Source organism: Apteryx mantelli, chromosome 1, assembly GCF_036417845.1.
Source record: "Apteryx mantelli isolate bAptMan1 chromosome 1, bAptMan1.hap1, whole genome shotgun sequence".
Classification (NCBI taxonomy): Eukaryota; Metazoa; Chordata; class Aves; order Apterygiformes; family Apterygidae; genus Apteryx; species Apteryx mantelli.
Window position 1 is genome coordinate 71659707 of NC_089978.1, and position 18853 is coordinate 71678559.

General features: G+C 41.0%; 1 protein-coding gene across 1 annotated transcript; it reads left to right on the forward strand.

The window, feature by feature from the left end:
- Positions 1–4900: 4900 nt before the first annotated feature.
- Positions 4901–18132, forward strand: IL1R2 (interleukin 1 receptor type 2). Its single transcript, XM_013954115.2, has 9 exons — positions 4901–4914; positions 6746–6876; positions 6968–7226; positions 9645–9819; positions 11201–11375; positions 12800–12865; positions 14118–14253; positions 16495–16640; positions 17993–18132. Exons 1-9 carry the CDS (start codon positions 4901–4903, stop codon positions 18118–18120), a joined length of 1230 nt encoding a protein of 409 aa, XP_013809569.1. The 3' UTR covers positions 18121–18132.
- Positions 18133–18853: the final 721 nt, after the last annotated feature.

Here is an 18853-nt window from a genome sequence, read left to right on the forward strand (position 1 = left end):
AACTTACATTGTAGGTTTACTGCATCTGAGCAGTGGGAATAGTTGGTAGCTTGGGAAACTGCTCAAGTTGAACTGCAAGCTGCAGTCTGCCTATATTCTCAGCCATCATCTGCAGATCTGCAAAGAAGTACACAAGCATTTGTGTTTTCATTTCAGCTGTAATCCTATTGACTTCACTTGCAATATGTAATTATCAGCATTTGAGGCTTTACACTGGTGAACCAGCTGCTTGATAAACCATGAATACTATATGTCATTCTATATGAATCTATATCATTTTGTGTGTGAGGAAAGGAAGGGGAGTAAGAGACATTTGTAACTTTTGAGAGCCATTCAGACATGGCAGTGGTGAGGTTACCACTACTTGGTGCTTTAGATTATTCTCTCCAGTTCAGCATATAGGGATAGAGACTGCATTTATCTTTACAACTTTCAACAATCTCAACTTCAGAACAATCTTGCAGCAATCCTCCTTCATTGCTTGTCCACACTGCATCTGTGCTGTGAAGGCCGTGTGTCAGGGTGGTTTTTTTACTTAAATAAAAAGCCAGAAAACCCCACTTTTTTACTAATCATTTCTTTATTGCGCCAGTCTACAGCTGTGTGTATGTGCACAGACAATGTAATCAGCTGCCAGCAGCCCCTGTGCAACAGTAGTGGTCAGGATAAAGATCCTCCCGTGTCCCAAGCACAGATTGCAAACATGGGTGTGATGTGTACACCAATGGCAAAGACTGACAGGGGGGGAATCTCCTCCGCCAATCTTCCTCTGTTGACTCAAACTCCATTTGATTTGGGCAGGTGAGACACCAAAGAAGGTAGACACATCTTTTTGTTACAGGATAAGAGAGAGAGACCACATTACGTTAGATCACTGACACCCCTCTTGTTCCAAGAAATGCTGGTGATGCTCTTCCACCTGCCTGTGCTGTCAGGCGTGCCCGCCATAGCCAGCAACATCGTGTGGTCAGTGCCTCCTTCTCCCACCTCAAGTACTTCTGGCATAATTGCTGATGACTCTGAGGCTTTCAAGTGCTTACTTTGTCCCATGCAACCTTTTGATGTCTACAGAGAGGCTTTCCTTCTCCTCCCTTCCAGCTCCTTCACAGCCTCACCAGTTGGCTTTGCAGTAAAAGGTTCTTATGAAGACTCAGGAGACCAAGGGGTAGCAGGGAAGCAATATGTTACCAAGGCGTCATTGCTGCTGCAAAATGAGTACTGTCTCATAACAGTATATCTGGCTGGTCCACCTCCCCCAGTCTCTCTCAGTCACAGTTAGACACAACTGGTGTATGACAGGATTTATTTCTCTGGCAAAGTGTATGAATTCATGTATTCTTGGTGTCTGCTGCATATCAAGCTAATTTCTTTGTTTACTCTTACGCTTTCTGTCCCATCTACTTGGTCTTTCTCAGAGCTGGAAAGCTTCTTCCCTCTCCCTTTCTGTGGTCCCCAAAAGCCCATCTGGGAACTATGCACAGGGACATTATAAATTATCAAAACCGGGTTTGCCCATATCAATAAGCCCAAGAACATGTGTTGGTGCAATAGCTGTGGTTTACTTTGCATCTGCTTGCCAGCCAGCTTTCAATATTCAATATTTCTTAATGCCTCACCACCTTATTCTTATGTGAACCAGAGAATTTTTCTCCTATTTTTAATCATGTGAATTTGGCTCAGCCAAATTGAGTAACAGAATAAATAGCAAAATTCATGTGAGTTGAGTTCCTGGATGCCATACTCAGCATTAACCACAGAGCCACTTTGATGAGTTCCTTCAGGAAAGAAAGCAGAATCCAGGAGTCAGTAGAAAAAGTTGGCACCTTTAACCATTCCTCACACAAATGGTCTTATCCCTCCCTCTATTATGCCCAGATTTCCCCTTCCATGAACAAGGGTTAATAAACAGATGGACCTTACTTGTGAAAGCCTTTTGAAAGCTTCTGTTGTAAGGAACTGAGAAAATGCTAGATATTATACAGGATTTTGGTTGTTTTAGTGGGATTTCCTGGGAAAGAAAAATCTACCCAAATGTAGCAAGGCAGTTGCATGTAGCCCTGATGCGGGAAATAGCTATCTACTGAGATGAACAAAGAGTGACACATGTGGGAAATAGCCTGGTCTTCAAATCAGGAATTTCACAGCTGTGCTCCAGCATCTTGAGCTGTACAAATGAATCAGCTGCACAGCCAAACCACAGAATGACACCAGGTTCCCTAAAAGAGTCTATATATATAGATGCTAGACTTGTGTATTTCTGTTTATAAATACTCAATAATAACAGACCGCAAAGTGACAAGGTTTTCTCAGCACAAAGCTCCCAAAAAAATGCTTGTTCTATCTTTCATTTCCTCCTGAGCTATATTAAACAAGGCTTTTGCACCTCTAGATATAACATGCTAACTTAAAGTCCTGGGACTGGGGCATGTGACCAGAACATTTTATGGGGAAAAAGATAACCAGGATGGAACTCTTCTGAAGAAAGTTGATTGAAAGTGTTGATCCTTGTTAGGTGTGGCAGAAAACATCACATTATCTGGGAACCGCACTGTTATTTTGTAGATACTTGGGTTTACGCTAGTTTTCTAAGGCTGGACAGCACACGTTATTGCTCTATGAATTCACTTTGAATCCTTTAGCAAGCTTCAGCTGTATTTTCTAAGGGATTGTATTCACAAAGAGTCTGGGTTTGTAGAAATGTAAGGAAAATTGGTAGCTGGTGGTGTGTGCAGATGGGAGACCCAAAACTTTGCTTTCTGGAGGGCAAGTCAGGACTGTTCCTTATCTGTGCTGAAGTGGCTGCAGTGGACAATGTGTGTGTGTGTATGCACGTGGGTGTTAAGGACGTGGAACACAAATCACCAGAAAAGCAAGTATTTCTCATTCTGTTCATTGAACATTTTGCTTTCAGATGGCTTTATCCACTGAATGCAATTAATTTGCAGGTAGGTGTAAGCTTTTTAAAGACATCAAACCTCATTTCCTACATTTTTGCTATTTCTGAATCTGGTAAAGGTCTGGGTTTATTTGCTGGGAATTTGTCTGAGTCCTGTGATGTTGTACAAAGTTACCATTTGAGTTTCCCACCTCTGTTGCATAAGTGGAAAGATTATTATATAGCAAAAACCTGAATTAGATCTAATATAAAATAGGTCTTCTTACCTGATAGTCCTTCTCTCTGGTCCTTCTGTCCCTGAACTGTCAAAGAAAGAACTATAATCATTTTAGAATTCATAAGGTCAGATTCTCAGAATGAAGTGCCGTGGCTCCAGAAAACCAGACCAGTGGTTTCTTTCCCCAAATGTGGCAGTCTAGCATCAATGGAGATGATTCCTTTCATTTGACAGAGAACGTGCAGCACCACAGGGCTGTAGCTAACTTTAATTCCTCACCAGCCTTTCATGCTCATAGCTGACAGGATTGCTTAAGAGCAGCCATCCGTGGGGCAGGTAGCTACAGTGACCCTTGCAACAACTGTGTTGATCAGGATATAAAAACTGTAAAGAGAATTCCAGATATAAATTTGGGGCTTTGTGACTTTTTTTTCATTTTGTTTACTCACTGAAATTGCTGTAACGTGGTGGCTATTGCCTGCGCAAAGGAATAAGTGCAACACAAACATATGACACATCCCCAAAAGTTGCAGTACGTTAACAGATATCATCAGCTTTATGTTTCTTCTCTGTGTAGAAGACGGCAGCATTGTCTCATAAACCATCAAATTTTCAGTTCTTAAGCAATATTTTCAGGTCTCCAGTATAACTGAGGCTGTTATCAGTTAAATAAACAGTTCATGGTTTATGTTAGAGTTTTATTAATAAATGGTATATGAGGGGTTCATGCATTGTTACCATGATAAACAGTTATGCTGTTTTTATTAGTCATTATTTGGTTTATGACAGCACCACGAAGTCTTACTCTCAGACTAGGACCCTGGTGCTCCAGATCTGGGCTGCTTAGCTGAGGTTTACCAAGTTTGTGGGGACGTTTTACTGAGGTCTGCTAGCAGGGACTTGCGTGTTGACTCCAGCTCTGGCAGGTCAGTTGGACACCATGCATTGCCTTCATGGGCTAGCAGATGGAAATGCATGGCAAATGGTGCCTGATAGATCAAGAAACTGTAAGAAGTACAGAGCTGCCTGCAGGAAATAGCACCTGGATCTGGGCAAGACCCGGGAAAAATTTGCTTGTGGTCCAGTTCCAACTTAAGTTCTCCACTCAGTAGCCCTGTTCTAGACAGGCTGAGGTCAACATTGCCACACTTTATAACCCATGTCTTACCCTTTCTTCTCATGAGCCATAATCTGCTTACATCTCTTTTAACTCTCTGCACTCAATTATAAAGAGAGCCTTAATGTAAACTGTGACAATGAAGTGGATGTTATGGAAGGGATGAGAAACCAACACATTTGTGATTCACAAGTGATGTGAGAAATCACAAAAGAAGAAAATCCATGTCCATAAGAAAACTTACTAAAGACAATATATGAAGACTGCGATTATTTAGGTGCCAGATAAGCTGCAAGATACCTTTTGTTCCTCATGAGAACGTTTTATATTAGGTAGAATGTAAAATAGTCATGTGAAAATATGAGTGTATGCAAACTACAGTTCGTCAGAAAAAAGGGAAATTTAGTCACATATTTAGCAGTCATTTCCCCTTTTTTGGGAAACCCATATACATTTTTTTTCTCTCTCTCTCTTGCTCTCCCCCTCTTTCTCTCACTGTCACTCTGCGGAAGGAAAGAAAGGTGTGTCTAAAATGTCATTTGGTTCTGACACAAATCTGATTGGGCAACAAGAGACAAATTTCCGTTTTGTATTGAGTTAAACTCTATATAAACTCTTTGGTAACAATTTTTAATCTTACATCCTTTCAGGAGAAACTAATGCTGAAAGAATGCAGAACCACAGGTAAGTGAATGTGATGGAAATTTGGGAATGAAAACCACCCCTAAAATCTCAGATTGGATAGGGGCTTCTGGAGACTGCTAGATACCAAACTGGAGGGACTTGAAAGCTCTGAAAAAAATAGCCAAGTGTGTTCATAGGGCAAACCATCTAAAGAAAAAGTTCTCTATCACAGGATAGCATTTGAACAATGAGGCTTACTAGTGAAGCAAACAATGGCACCAGCTTTGTGAGGAGAGGAGATACTGCTCCATCCCAATTCTCTGGAAATGTTTGCAGACCTAGCAGTAGGGGAGAAGACCTGTTGTTATGAAACAGTATTACTGAGATAGCTGTTGCTTTTGTGTTATTGTAAAGACGATAACAAGCTGGAAATAGTTTATTACAGTCAAACTATTAGATGTCAGCTAAATTTAGCCACCAGAATAGGGAGAAATTATGACTAAATACACATTATAAATACAAGCAATATGGATACACAGAAGATGCCTATGGTTCTATGTGTCTATGAGTATGAGTGCATTCATACTGTGAGAAATATGTTTCTGCTTTTGGATACAGTTTGAAGTAGTTCTCCAGTCATTTAATAATTGTCCTACAGGGCAATCATAGTGTTAGGCTAACATTAAATGTATATAATTTACATTTTTATATGTAACTTGTATAGCTACAGCAAGTAGAAAGACCATATGTCATGTGTCTACCTATATAATACATATAGCCATGTGTGTCATGTGCTGATATGTATATAAATACTTTATATATAAGGCATAAACTGATGCCCAAATATAGCATGTTTCATGTAGTTTGCATGCTGTACACTCAGATGACATATAAACACATGCTATGAGACTTTTGCACTTGGTATATATTAAGTCTCTATTTGTTATACACCAAGTCCACAGGACTTACTCTCCTGAAATCAACTGAGTTACAGCAGTTGAAATCTTGTGGCAGACCAGAAAATATTCAGTGATGTACACAGAAGCTGTCCTGTGCATGCTAAGCCAATACAGATGATAGTTAATGAATGACTGGCAGTGGATAGTTTCTTTTCCCCTTGTATCACTGCATCAGATTTTTAGCACAAGTTGTTCAGGGTTTTCCTCATCTTTTATTTCCACAGATGATAATAGCATCCACACTGACAACTCCCTTGCATACGAGCAGCAAAGTGGGTATGTATGTATGTCATGGGAGGCAAAGTATTTTGTCCCAAGAGAAAATTTGGATGAAGACTTTGAAAACTTGGCTCTGGCTATATGAGGAAGTATGCCTGCAGCCTGAGCTATGCTAACTTGTCTACTTTGGAAGTGGGAAAGGTAAAGCAAAACAGGCTTTAGTGTGGGCTGTACAACCTTGGGAGAGACCTGAAGTGACTGTGTAGGGTGCTAAAGTTTGTTCTGCTGCAATTTTGCTCCTATGGTTACCCAAACTAGCTGTGCTACAGCTAACTCAAATCTGATGGCCTGTGCCTCAGTCACACCTTATTGCAAAATAAGCAGAGCTATGTTTTTCCACCCTTAGCTGTTGCACCAAAAAGCCGTGGGGACAGCAGCATCTTGTTGTATGTTGTTGGCATCTCCTGGAATGAAAGGAATGTGACAGAACTGTTGTGTTTGTGCCAAGCCAGATGCTCTTATTCCACAAGTCAGCCTGCATGAATTAGAGATGAAGAAGCCCTTCTGTTCACTAAGGGTGAACCAAAGCTCACCAGGTTCTGCAGTTAGGAAAAGAGCAGTTAACTCTTAATGATGTAAAAACTATTACAATATGCAAGTTAATGTAGAGTATTTTAATTGTATCTTGTGTCTTGTAATAAACTTTGCTGCAGATTTCAAGAAGCTTTCCCCCAGTCTTCTCCTTCCTATTTCCTCTGGGAAAAAATGTGTGGGCTCTTCTTCGTCCTGGTTGCATGCACAATGGGTGCCTCTGCTTTCAGAATCCAGCAAGTGGAAAGCACAGGTAACGATATGCTTCATTTTTCTATCTCTCTCTCCCTCCTTTTTGATGTGACAGACTAATAGTAATACAAAAATGTCTCTGATTTATGTAGAAAAATGCCCAGATCACACCGTGTATTTCAAACACTACTATGAACTGCACGGAGAACCTGTGGTTCTGAAATGCCCTTCCCCCAGATACAAACATTTGGATTTTTCTGCCTTGACCCTTAATATCACATGGTATAAAAATGATTCAAAAACCATGATATCAGGAAGAGAGGAAGATCCAAGAATTTGGGCAAAAGGAGATGCACTCTGGTTTTTACCAGCAATGTTAGAAGACTCAGGAGTGTATATCTGCAGCAGAAGGTAGGTATTGAAAAGAAAATCCAGTGCACTAAAAAGATGACTGTATCTAAAATGCATTCTTAGCTTGATTCTAAGATCCAGTTATCTTGTATATCTTGTAGCAGGTTATCTTGTAGCAGGTTTGGATAAGATCATTTCCTCACCAACTTAATTAGAGAAAAAATGTGGAAAGTTAGAACCGTTAAATGCATTGTGTGCCTACTAAATATATTACCATTTGGATAAGTCTTGACCAAATATTGCCATTCTGACTGCAATATCATGTGGAAATAGCATACATAAGATTTTGTTCTAATTTATTTATTAGTCAGTCAAGGTTGCGTCAAACAGAAATGTACTGTAGACACAATTCTATAGAATGCAACCCTTACCTGACAATTTTAGAGAAGCAAACAGTATCATTCTCATTTCAGATTGCATTATGAAGCATATACCAGGTCACTGTGGTTTTGAAGTGGCTTGCTGCTTTCCTGTTCCTTTTCCCTGATCTTAATTTTTCTTCCTTAAAAACAGAATTCAATTGCCTTGATTTTGCTGAAAGATCTCCTGAGACCTGATAGCTAGTGTATTTACTAGAAGAGTACTTGACTTGTGATAGTACAATAGTGTGAAGCTTGAGCCATAACTTTTCTGAGCCTTCTTGGTCATTTCTGAGGTTTTACAGTCTGACAGCCTGCCCTATAGTTTCAAAAGAGGAACTAGAATCTGCATTTGTGGAGGACTGAGGAAGAAGGAAATAACTGTCGTTGTTAGGGCCTGAACCTTAGAACCTCCTAACTCTGGAAGGCTTCTTGTGTCCTTGTCCCCTGCCAGCTCTGCTTTCCATTCAGTCTTCCAGTACACGCCTGGGAACTGGCACCTTGTTGTTCTGGGATTTATGGTGTAAAACATATCTCGGTATCTGGAGTTGCCTCTATAAAGTGCTGTTTCTCTGCTGGCAAGGCATACCTCATGAGTGAGGTGTGTCAATAGTAGAAGAGAGGGCAGGTAAAACTCAAGCTAATAAATTATGCTCTGCATAATAAGTTGGTACTTCTGCATGTCTTAGCAGAGATTGCAGTGGTGGGGCAGAAGAGAAGACTTCGATAGTGAGGCTGGAATACTGAAAGGTTGGAAATCATTGTCCAAGAGCACGGATTGGTTGCCTGAGACTTTGAAGGGTTGTTTTTTATCCCCTTTTTTTTTGGACTATTCTGCTTCGGTTCCTCAACTACTCCATTTTTTCAACACTCTCTAAAATGAGGGTAGAGACAAACATTGCAGATCTCTGCTTCTGTTGAGCAAATATTTTGGATTTAGGAACCCAAACTGTATGTGACAGCCCAACAGAGCGCTTCCACAGTAGTGCAAGTCCATCTGCCTGCAGCATGGAGAAATGCTCCAGCGGGTCTCAGCCCAGCACACACAGACCCCTGCTTCAGGGACCCTTGGCAGAAGTTAAATGCTGCCGTGCATGAAGGCGTTTCTCAGAGGCATGCTCTCAGAGGTCAGAAAGGACAGGGTTTAAGAACTTACCCCCCCCCCCCCATGATCTATGCTGATGTTACTGAAGCAATTAAACAGAAAGAGAAGGTTGTTCCTCCTCAGGAATGGAAGTGATTGCCACCTTGTGTCAGAAGGAAAAGTTATTGTTAAACTTTCAAAGCAGGAACCCCTTCTTTTCTATGGAAAACAACATATACTCACAGAAATGCCTATTAGTTGTGCAATAGTAACTGTATATGTGTTTTAATACATGCTTTAAGTTTTTATTTGTTCCTTACGTCCCAATCATTTGGATTTTTACAGTTAAGATTTCTTTGAAAGCAATGGGTGGAATGTTCATGATGCACCTGCTACTACTTAGGAAGACACATTTTTTTCCCTCCTTGCAAAATTAAAATCATGATTTAGCCTCAGGGTACACAGCAAACTTGATGTACCAAAACAAAAACAAAACCAAAAAAAACCAGTTTGAAACTCTGAAGCAAACGTGTCATCAGCATGTTTAGATTGTGTCAAAACCAGTATCAATGATTTTCCAGCATCTCTGCTGGTATGACCTCAGTCTTGGCCTCTTAGAAATGGCTAAGGAGAGAAATAGAGCCATAAAGAAATGAATGACACAAAATAGAGGCTTCAAATTTAAGGGCAGAGGGCTTGGCTGTGGAAGTGAGGGCACCTCTCAGACCATGGGGTGGTCCAGATTTGGTCACATCAGCAGGAAATACAGGGGCAGAGAGGAATACACTGGCCTGGGTCACATCACCTCAATTACTAGAGAGAAAGCTTCAGTGCCCGCAGTTACCAGTTTCAAATCAGCTTTAACTCACAGCTGTCGGGTTTCAAATTCATTTGCCATTGATTTGAAGGGTGTAACTTGAGTGCTTGTTGTGGGTGTGTGCTCACAGCTGAATGTCTCCCCTGCTGTGTCTGCAGGAATGCCTCCTACTGTGCTGAGGTGTCCATCCACCTCACGGTCGTGGAAAAAACGGCTGCTCGTGAGATCTCCTATCCCCAAGTCCTCTTCACTTTCACTGCTGGAAATATCGTTTGCCCTGACCTGTGGGACTTTACACAAAATAAGACAGACCTGGAACTCAAATGGTACAAGGTAGAGCTTTCAATTTTTCTTTGTGCAAAGCCTAATCCCATCCCTCTTGTAAAGGTAGATGTATCTCTGCTTTCCATTTCTCTTGAGTATGAAGTGTTCAAGTCATTAACATTTTGACAGTATGGCATTATATTCTGGGATTTTGGGGACAGATGTGAATTTTAAGAGAGGTCCTCCAGGACCTCTAGGAGGATGTGATGCATGAGCTGGCTGAAATGCTCCACATTATATGCTCTCACAGTGAGTGTAACTATTTTTAAGGCTGGATTACCCTGACTCAGGGTTTGCCACTTCACACTAGGCCCTTCTCTTCGGTAGTGAGTTTCTTTTTATGGTCCCTGTAGTGAATCCCATAAAGCAGGACTGCCTGTTGGATGCGTCCCCTGTGTGAACTGTGTTCAGACAGTGTAGTCTTCATTAGCAGTCAAAATACAGCATTTGAAGGTACTGCCAACAGATTTATTACACAAAGCTTACTCTGGTCTCTTGCCTGACTTGCTAGTCCATGACTTTTCAGGTAGGCAGGCCTGGTTTTGCCTGAAAAGCCAAATATCCCTCACTTCACTGGCCACAGCGGTCTAATCTTGCACTGGACAGCATGGGATTCTTCTCATACTTTCCTCATACCTTGGTTTAGCTTACATTTACACTCATACTATGATCATATGCTCTGCCTCTTGCAACTACCATTCTTAACATAGGACATAACACCTAGGGTGGTTTCATACAGTAGTGCCTATGCTATGGTTGATACCATACTAACAAAGTTTCTCTGTTCAGGTTTTCCTTCAGAACCAGGCTATAACTGACTTAGATATCTAAGTCAAAGGTTCGCTCCACAATATAGTCCATGTCATGACTGTCAGAAAGAGCTACCCTGTCTTCATGGCGAAGGAGTGTAACAGTTCCCAGCAGAGCTCCAACCTGTGTATGAACAGAGTGTTAGTGATACAGAGCAGGAATTTATCACAGCTTTTGAGATCATGTAGGGAAAGTAATAGTGTTGTGAAAACCTGCATGATTACTGAAATGTATTTGTCTCTTATGAGATTACTCTTATGAGGACTCAGGAAAAAGCCTATTGCATCTTCTGTCTTAAAATATGCATTTTATTGAAAAGTTGTACATGCACATTATGTATATTAAAATAGCAATTCTTCACACTTCATACAATGCCTCAGAGCATTTTAGAGATGGTTACACATTTGAAGAACTTGCTCTTTGGTGGGAAAATGGAGCTGCTCAGATTCCACAGTCATAAGTGAACTTATATTTATGAGAGACAAGGATAAGTGATTTCACCTGGAGGTAATACAGAGTGTAACCAGTCTTCTAAGACCCACACCTATTTGAGCCATAATACTAGTTGTTATTTCTCCAGGATGCGTTGCCTTTGGAAGATAACAATGAAAAATTTGTAAGACTAGAAGGTTCAAATACTCTGATCATCACTTCAGTATTACCGACAGACTGTGGCTATTATACCTGCAAGATGTCCTTTCCATATGAAGGTGTAATGTATGAAATCACCAGGACAATTCGACTGGAGACTGTTGGTAAATATTCACCTTTTACAACATTATAGCACTTAAGAAAATGTCTTGCCAGAGTGGTCTTTGTTAGTGAAACTCAGGAGGAGAACTCACATTCAATCTCTTAGCACTGCCAAGTTAATTGCCAAAAAAAGTGGAATGCTGGAGGAGCTTGTTGTTGGTACTGATCCAACAGAGTTTCCCATTGTACCATCAACACAGCTCAGATCAGCACTTTGGCTAACCATTGCACTTACCCTGGGATTTAGCAGCACATTTGTGGAAGACAGAACTCAATGTTGCAAGTGCCTGTGGTTGTTAAATTGAATAATTTGTGTCACGGAGGTCACTGAAAATGACTTCAAAGGGCTTAGGAAATAAAACATTTAATATATTTAATAGGGGTGGGGGAAAGCCACTATTTCGCAAACCAGTAAAACAAAATTGACTTGCTGGCTGTATGGCTGTGGACAGTGTTTCAGTGAGCACAGTGCCAGTGCGCAGCTTGGCCACCAGAGGACAGGAGTGCCACATCTAGTTTGTCCACCCAGCCCAGACGATGCTTTGGCAGCTCCAGGGCTCCACAGTTTAGAGCCTGCAAAGACCACGAGGTCTGAACCCATCTTTATCCTCTTGGTATCACAAGGTGGGTCAAAGCCTCCTCACCTGTCCTCACTTGCAGTTACCATTGTTCTGCCCCCCAGCTTGCAGTATGTAATTTATTTGCTCACAGATTGCAGATTTCTTACAATAACCTTTCAGAGTACTTAGTTACATACAGTAACTTGCAGAGACAAAGAGAAATCTTCAGGATGTGATTTTAAATTGCAATATTCTGCTACCCAGCAGGTCCAAGTACAGAGCATTGTGCCCTCAAGCACAAAACCACAAGTGCAGAGATAGGACTCTGCAAGGAGACAGACCTGTGAGTGCTGTTTCCTGTGGCTATTTACTGATGCCTATTAGCGAAAACAATTTCTGAAGTAAGAGCACCTTGCCAGTGTGCTAGTGTCAAAGGTGTAATTTTTACTGCCATGTACACATCCATTCCCTGCTTAAACTTTTGGCCTTTTCACTTTTACAAGTATGAGAATGGATGTGCAAGGATCTCCACACTTACTGCTCATGAAGAGGACTGTGCTTTGTGCTTACTGTTACCATTCCTTCCAAAAGACACTCACTCATCTGCCATAAATTCTTTGTGGTGACCATATGACCATTGCTTTCAGGATCAAGATGTAAGCTTGATCCTATCTCACTATTTCCACAGACACCTGTGTCTGGACTTGAAGTTGGAATTTCTCTCTTTGACAGTGGGTATAATCAAATGCTTAACTAAGAAATGAAAGATGCTGAGAAATGTGGCACATTTGTATTTATAGTTCTGGGAGGATGGCCAAATTTTCTGTTGTGCTAGCACTGACTCTCTGTTCTCTCTCTCTGTTCAGAACAAGAAAAGAGAATTACCCCAGTAATTGTGTATCCAACTCAAAAGACAACATCAGCTGCTCTTGGTAAGGCCCAATGTTATTTTTGGAAATATCTAATCAGAGAAAAATCGAAGCAGGTCCTCTCAGAGTGTAATTAGTTGGTATAAATTGTTATAGTTCTGTTCATCTCAATTGCATCAGCTGAGGGTCTGTGCTGTAGTGATTTTTTGCTTCTTGTTGTCTATGACTGGATGTTATCTTCCATGTAGGAGAAGCTAAAGCAAAATTGCTGGAGATTTTAGCAACTAACAAAGCAAGAAAACTATGTTATATCCTTAGATCTATTCAGAGCTTCCCCCCCATTAAGAACTTTCCATTTTCAATATTCCTTGAAATAGATCTATCAAATGACAGCTTTGAGCAGGCCATCTAGCTCTCTTGAGAGGAAACATTTTTCTTTGCTTTTTAATGTTTGACCCAGACACTTGTGATTAGTTATAAAGCACCTTGATAGGGTCTTTATTTTTCTTAGAAGATTATATTATGACAAGAAATTTCTGTTCCTTTTCCCCCTTCTCAGAAAATGCCAGGTATATCTTGCATCATGCTTTTTTTACTTGAGTACTACACATAGAGTTGTGTCCTGTAACTCTTAGCTTTAACTGACACCTTTCTTTCCAACAGTGTTGTACTATCAAGTCAGTCTCTTGCCTGCATAGCTCCCTGGAGTGGTTTATATGTCTTTTATCATCATCTGCGCAGCTATAACAATAAGTTGTATGCATTAATGAGCCCTGTGTTTTCAATGTAATGTGTGAAGACTCTTTATCTTTATCTCAGAGTTATGATAATTGTAACAAAATTCCTGAATTTTTTGCACCATCACTTTATCACTGGAGGTCCTGTATCGAATGGAGTGCCCTTGCCTATAGCGTCCATGAATGATGTTTCACAGCTGGTTAAGCAAGTACTCCAACAAGCTCTGGAGTAGTAAATTACACCAGGCCCTTTTGACTGCAATACATGAGAAAGAACTGGGCCATAGGACCACAGTTTTGCCTCCTGATGAATGTGTCCAGTGCAAGAGTTACTGATTGTTGCAACGGGAAAGTAATTTGAATAGTAGGGGGTAGGATAGCCAAACTGAACCATCTTGCTGCCAAGGAGTAGGTGATCAAAAACAATCAGGGGTTAACTTCAGTTTTGAATGTGGTGGTGGCTGGTGTGTGTAGGAACTTGATCTCCCACTGGAGATCTTGGTTTTCACCAAAAGAAAGAGTAGTTCTTAATATGTTTCTGATTTTTTTTTTTTTTTTTATCTTTCTTTTTACAACAGGCTCCAGGATGACTCTACCATGTAAAGTGTTTGTTGGACTGAGCAGATATGTCTATACTGAGGTGGAATGGCTCGCAAACAACACCATCGTTGATGTGGCTTATGAGCAAAGCAGAGTTACAGTTGGCGAACGACAGTAAGTCAGGCTGAAAGAGTTTTGTTGTGGTCATTGTTTTAACCTGCACTGTGCAGCTGGAGGTCAGGTAACGAAATGGGAAATGAACAGTTCTGAGGTAAATGTGAGAGCTGAAAAACAAACAAACAGGCAAACCAAAAAGCCTCAGGAGGAGTGAAATCAAGTCTTTATCTCTGGATTTTGTTCATGTTATGCTGCCATGAGCCAAATGGGCCATCCTAGCCGCTTACACTTGATTTCTTATGAGGAGTAGTTTCATGGGCAGCTGAGCTGATGTAAGAGCTGACTGCAGCAGAAAGTGACAGCATTTGATCCTCCCCAGTCCTTCTCTTATCTCTCCCCTTGCCCCGTTCTAGGGAAGCTGCAACATCCGTTCCGTTGTGTCAGTGCTCACATTCATGACATACTTCACTGAGCTTTTGACTACACTAAGACAACAGAAAACGATCCAGTGGTTTGGGGTTTTTTTGTTTAATTATTATTTTTTTCCCTCTTAGGACTGTTCTTTTCTGTGTTAGTGAGCTACACGGACTCACAGAGGCCCAGTGAGTGCTAGAGCTGGCACCTGGGAAGTATCAAGGAGGGATGCTAGTGGGAGGGGGAAGGAGGATGTCCCACATCCTGTTGCACTGATCCATTGTCTCTCCCTGTCTTGCAGAGACAGTCTGAGTTGCTTCATAACTGCATGCCTCAAGGCTTTTCTGCTAGGAGGGGGAAAATCTGATTTTAGTACCTGTCACCTGAGCATCACTAACTCACTGTGTGCATACTTCTAGGTCTGAGGGTGTCCACAAAGCCTGTTACCCTCATCTGGGTCACTGTGGCTCTGCCTATACTGATAGTCAAACCCAGAAAAGCTCTGGGGCTCTGGAACATCATCGCCCATGGTGTTAATGGCTAGACTAGTTCCTCTCCAACTAGCACCTTCCCAAACAGATCCTGGCTATGAACTGGGACTTAACATGGGGCAGGAACCATTCCAAACAGGGCTTTGGGATGTGGCAAACATGTGGCAAAAATTTTAAGGGGTGAGAGTGTTTAACAATTGTGGACATAGGCTACTTTTGGCCATTTGGCCTCAGTGCCAGAAAACAACCTGGACACGCCCAATTTATTGCACAGTTGGAGCCAGAGGCGTCGTGGTAACTAAATTGTGAGCCTGAGCCCTTATGTATGTTGATATTCCCTGCAGCTTGACTGAAACCATTCATTTATAATGTTGTGTATGTGGGTAAATGGGACAGCCTTAAACCCATGCTCAGGAGCCCTGAAGTATACTGCTGAATAGCTATAGTCACTGCAGGCTTTAGGAGAGAGTAGCCCATGTAGTTTCTTACTCAGATGAGTAGAGTATTGTATAATTGCACCAGAAAAGGGGCCACTCTAGCTTGGGGTCATGTGGAGTCTATGGTGCACAAACCACCTCAGTTCTGCAGGAAGCCCTCAGAATGGCATTAAGGTGAAACACGTCGAATGTCACTAGGAAAACCAACTGTCTGCAGAAATCGCTGGCAAAGCACCCCCTGCTGTGTTGCTGCCTTTCTGTGGTACAATACTGGGATGAGTCCGCAGTGAACTCCATTGCCACAGCGCATAGCAGGCTTATGAACAAATCATTAAAGAGCAGCTAGATATCTTTTAGGCATTGCTAGAGAAGTTATTGAGAGGCAATGTTTGTCTGCAGCTAAAAAAAACCTGTTAAATAGTTGTGCTGATGATACAATCAGGTTAAAGTAAGCTGGAAACTTTTTAGACAGTTTCTTGTACTAGGCTCTTGGTTTTGGGCATGTGCTATAAAGGAATGGTGGTTCAGTTTCCTGAGTGAACATTTGCAGGGTTATGTTCCCCACAGGTTGTCTTCCAGGTGATAGTAAGAAATTAATAGGTTTTAGATGGAAGGAATTAAGTCTGTCTTTCCTTGCTATGCAGAGAGCTCAAAGGTACACAGAATTCTGTTTGCTTTTCTACCCTCCCTTTTCTTTATTTTGGCAAGACAAATCCAGCTCTTATTTTTTCTTGGAAGATTCAATTAATGCAGAAGGGATACTGCGTACTGAGACTCAAATTTTTGGCAACAACTGGGATAGAAGACACGGGTGCCCTCTAATACAGAAGGGTTGGTTCAGAACTGAGCAAATACCCAATGCATTTTCCTACTATGCACTGTTAGAATGAACATATCAAATAGGGAAAAGTTAGCTTATAACAGGAATTCAAATTTTATTTTTCTTTTTCTTCCAGAGAAACCATAGAAAATGGTGAAAACTTCATTGAAGTGCCATTGATTTTTGATTCTGTTAAAGAAGTGGATTTTTATACAGACTTCAAGTGTCTGGCCCGGAATGGATATGGATACCAAGTACTACCAACAAGGGTCAAGCAGGAAGGTAGCTAGTTTGGCAGCTTATTTGAGAGACAAACCTGTGATAATCAGTTTTTATTATTCTGGTGCTAAATTATCATCTAAGCCATTTATACTGTCAGAAGTATTACTGGGGTGAATTATTGCCTGAGAAAACTGGTTGCTGTAGACTCAACTCTACATTGTGTTTTAGAATAGCCTGTGCACAGAAGACACTTTCTGTAGACCCCTTATTGACATTTTTTGCAGACATAAGGATCTGTGCTGTTAGATCTGTTCATTGGATAGGGGTAAAATTTAGACATACTGTGTGAAATGGTGGCCCCAGTGAGATTAGTGGCAAACTCCCATTGGGTGCAACAAGGCCAGACATCCCCCAGTGCCTCAACGAGTATGGGGGGAGGGGGGAAAAAAAGACTTTAGCAGAATAAAGATCAGAGTATTCCTTCTCGTCATGCACAGACTGCCTCCAAACAAGTGTAAATTATGGTGGGTGTTGTTGTTTTGTCTCATAGTGATGGGAAAAGAAGCCCTAAGCTCAGTGCAATTAATGTTACAATATGAGAGACCACTGGCCAAGAACCAGCTGTAAAAACAATGTGAAGCAATGCTTATTGCTTCTTTGCATGGTGTTGATGAATCACTAGAGTTTGCTCATATCATGTTAGAAAGGCACACGAACTTTTACAGTCTTCATTACGAGTTATAACTCATGACTCACTGAAGCATCCTATGATGAGGGATTTGTACTCATTTAGTTAGATGATACTCTGCTCACATCTTCCATGAGCTACACAGATATTACTACAAAGGAGACAATTCATGAACCAGTACAGGCTGGTATAATCCAAAATGGTGTGGATTGACACTGGTCTTGGAAATTAGATGTATTTTAGGAAGAAGATCACAGTTTTGGCATGTTCATTAGTGGATTCATAGGCTTTGCTGTATGAGAAAATTGCATACGGAGCTTTGGAGTGGACTCGCTGTTACATATTCCCTCTCCACTTGGAGAGGTGAGGGGCACTCCAAGTGATGCTTTGATTTCCTGTTTGAAGTGTTTATGCTTTGGCCAAATTAAGACAGAGAGCCCATAGTTACTCTGAACAGGGGTTGGGAAGAGCCACATGTACGCAAAAAGACCGAACTTTAAATTCTCGCCCTCTATTGTTTTCCAATATCTTCCTCCCATCTTGATAAACCCATTTCCCAAAGCGCTGAATCAATAGGCCTGTTCCTCTCACAGATGATCAACCCTGCTGAAAGGTTAATTGGCAGACATCCTTTCTGTTGTGGTTTCCCCTCCTCCCCCTTGTACTTAGAGAATTATGTTCCTGAGAGGTTTTTTGAAAATATTTCATTTCTTTACTTTTCCAGCTGTCGGCATGTCCTGGTACACTGCAATGATTCCCATCGCATTGGCCTGTGTGATCCTGATGGGGATATGCATACACAAATGCTGGAAGCAGAGAGCTGATAAAGGATATACAATAGCAAAGGTTTAAACTCTGCTGTGTTCTCCAACTGCAAACAGAAAATGTTTCATTCTGGATATCCTTCGCATAAGACAGAGAGACATTTCAGACCAGGCCTGCTGCTTTCCCAGTGGATGGAAGTATATCAGCTTGTTTTTCTCTTGTCCAAGTGTTCCATGATCTGACTAAGTTATAAGTTTGTATAAAATGCTGCCTAGATGCAGGAAACCTCCTTCTATTGTTTTGCAACTAGAGTGCAATTTATATTATTTTGGAGCACTTAAAATCCCAGATTTGTGTCCTGATTACATGAAGTGTAGGGAAAAGGAGGTGCTCTCACCCTTTCTACTTCCTCTAGTCTTATAATTTAAAAAAAAAGGAAAAGAAAAATCCTAAAACCTAAAAAAATAATTTGAGAAGTCTTGCTCTAGAAGGACTATTCCACACCAGAGTGAAAATAGAGTTTTTTTTATGCACCCAGACTCACTTTGCTTCACTTCAATCTAAAAAGAACTGTTTTTTTTTTTCTGTTTCCAGAGCCAAATACAGTTGTCGTGGCAACTGTACGACTATGAACTTTTCCACAGAAAATCTGTGGTTTTTTTTTTTTTTTTTTTAAGCATTTGGATTACTCTTTGCTTAAGTGTCCTATTTCAGAATATCCCTCCCCAGAGATAACTTCATCAATGTAATGGTTGCACACTGGCTAATTCAGATCTGTTTAATCTACAGACCTCTCACAGCTAGAGATTCATAGGCAGCT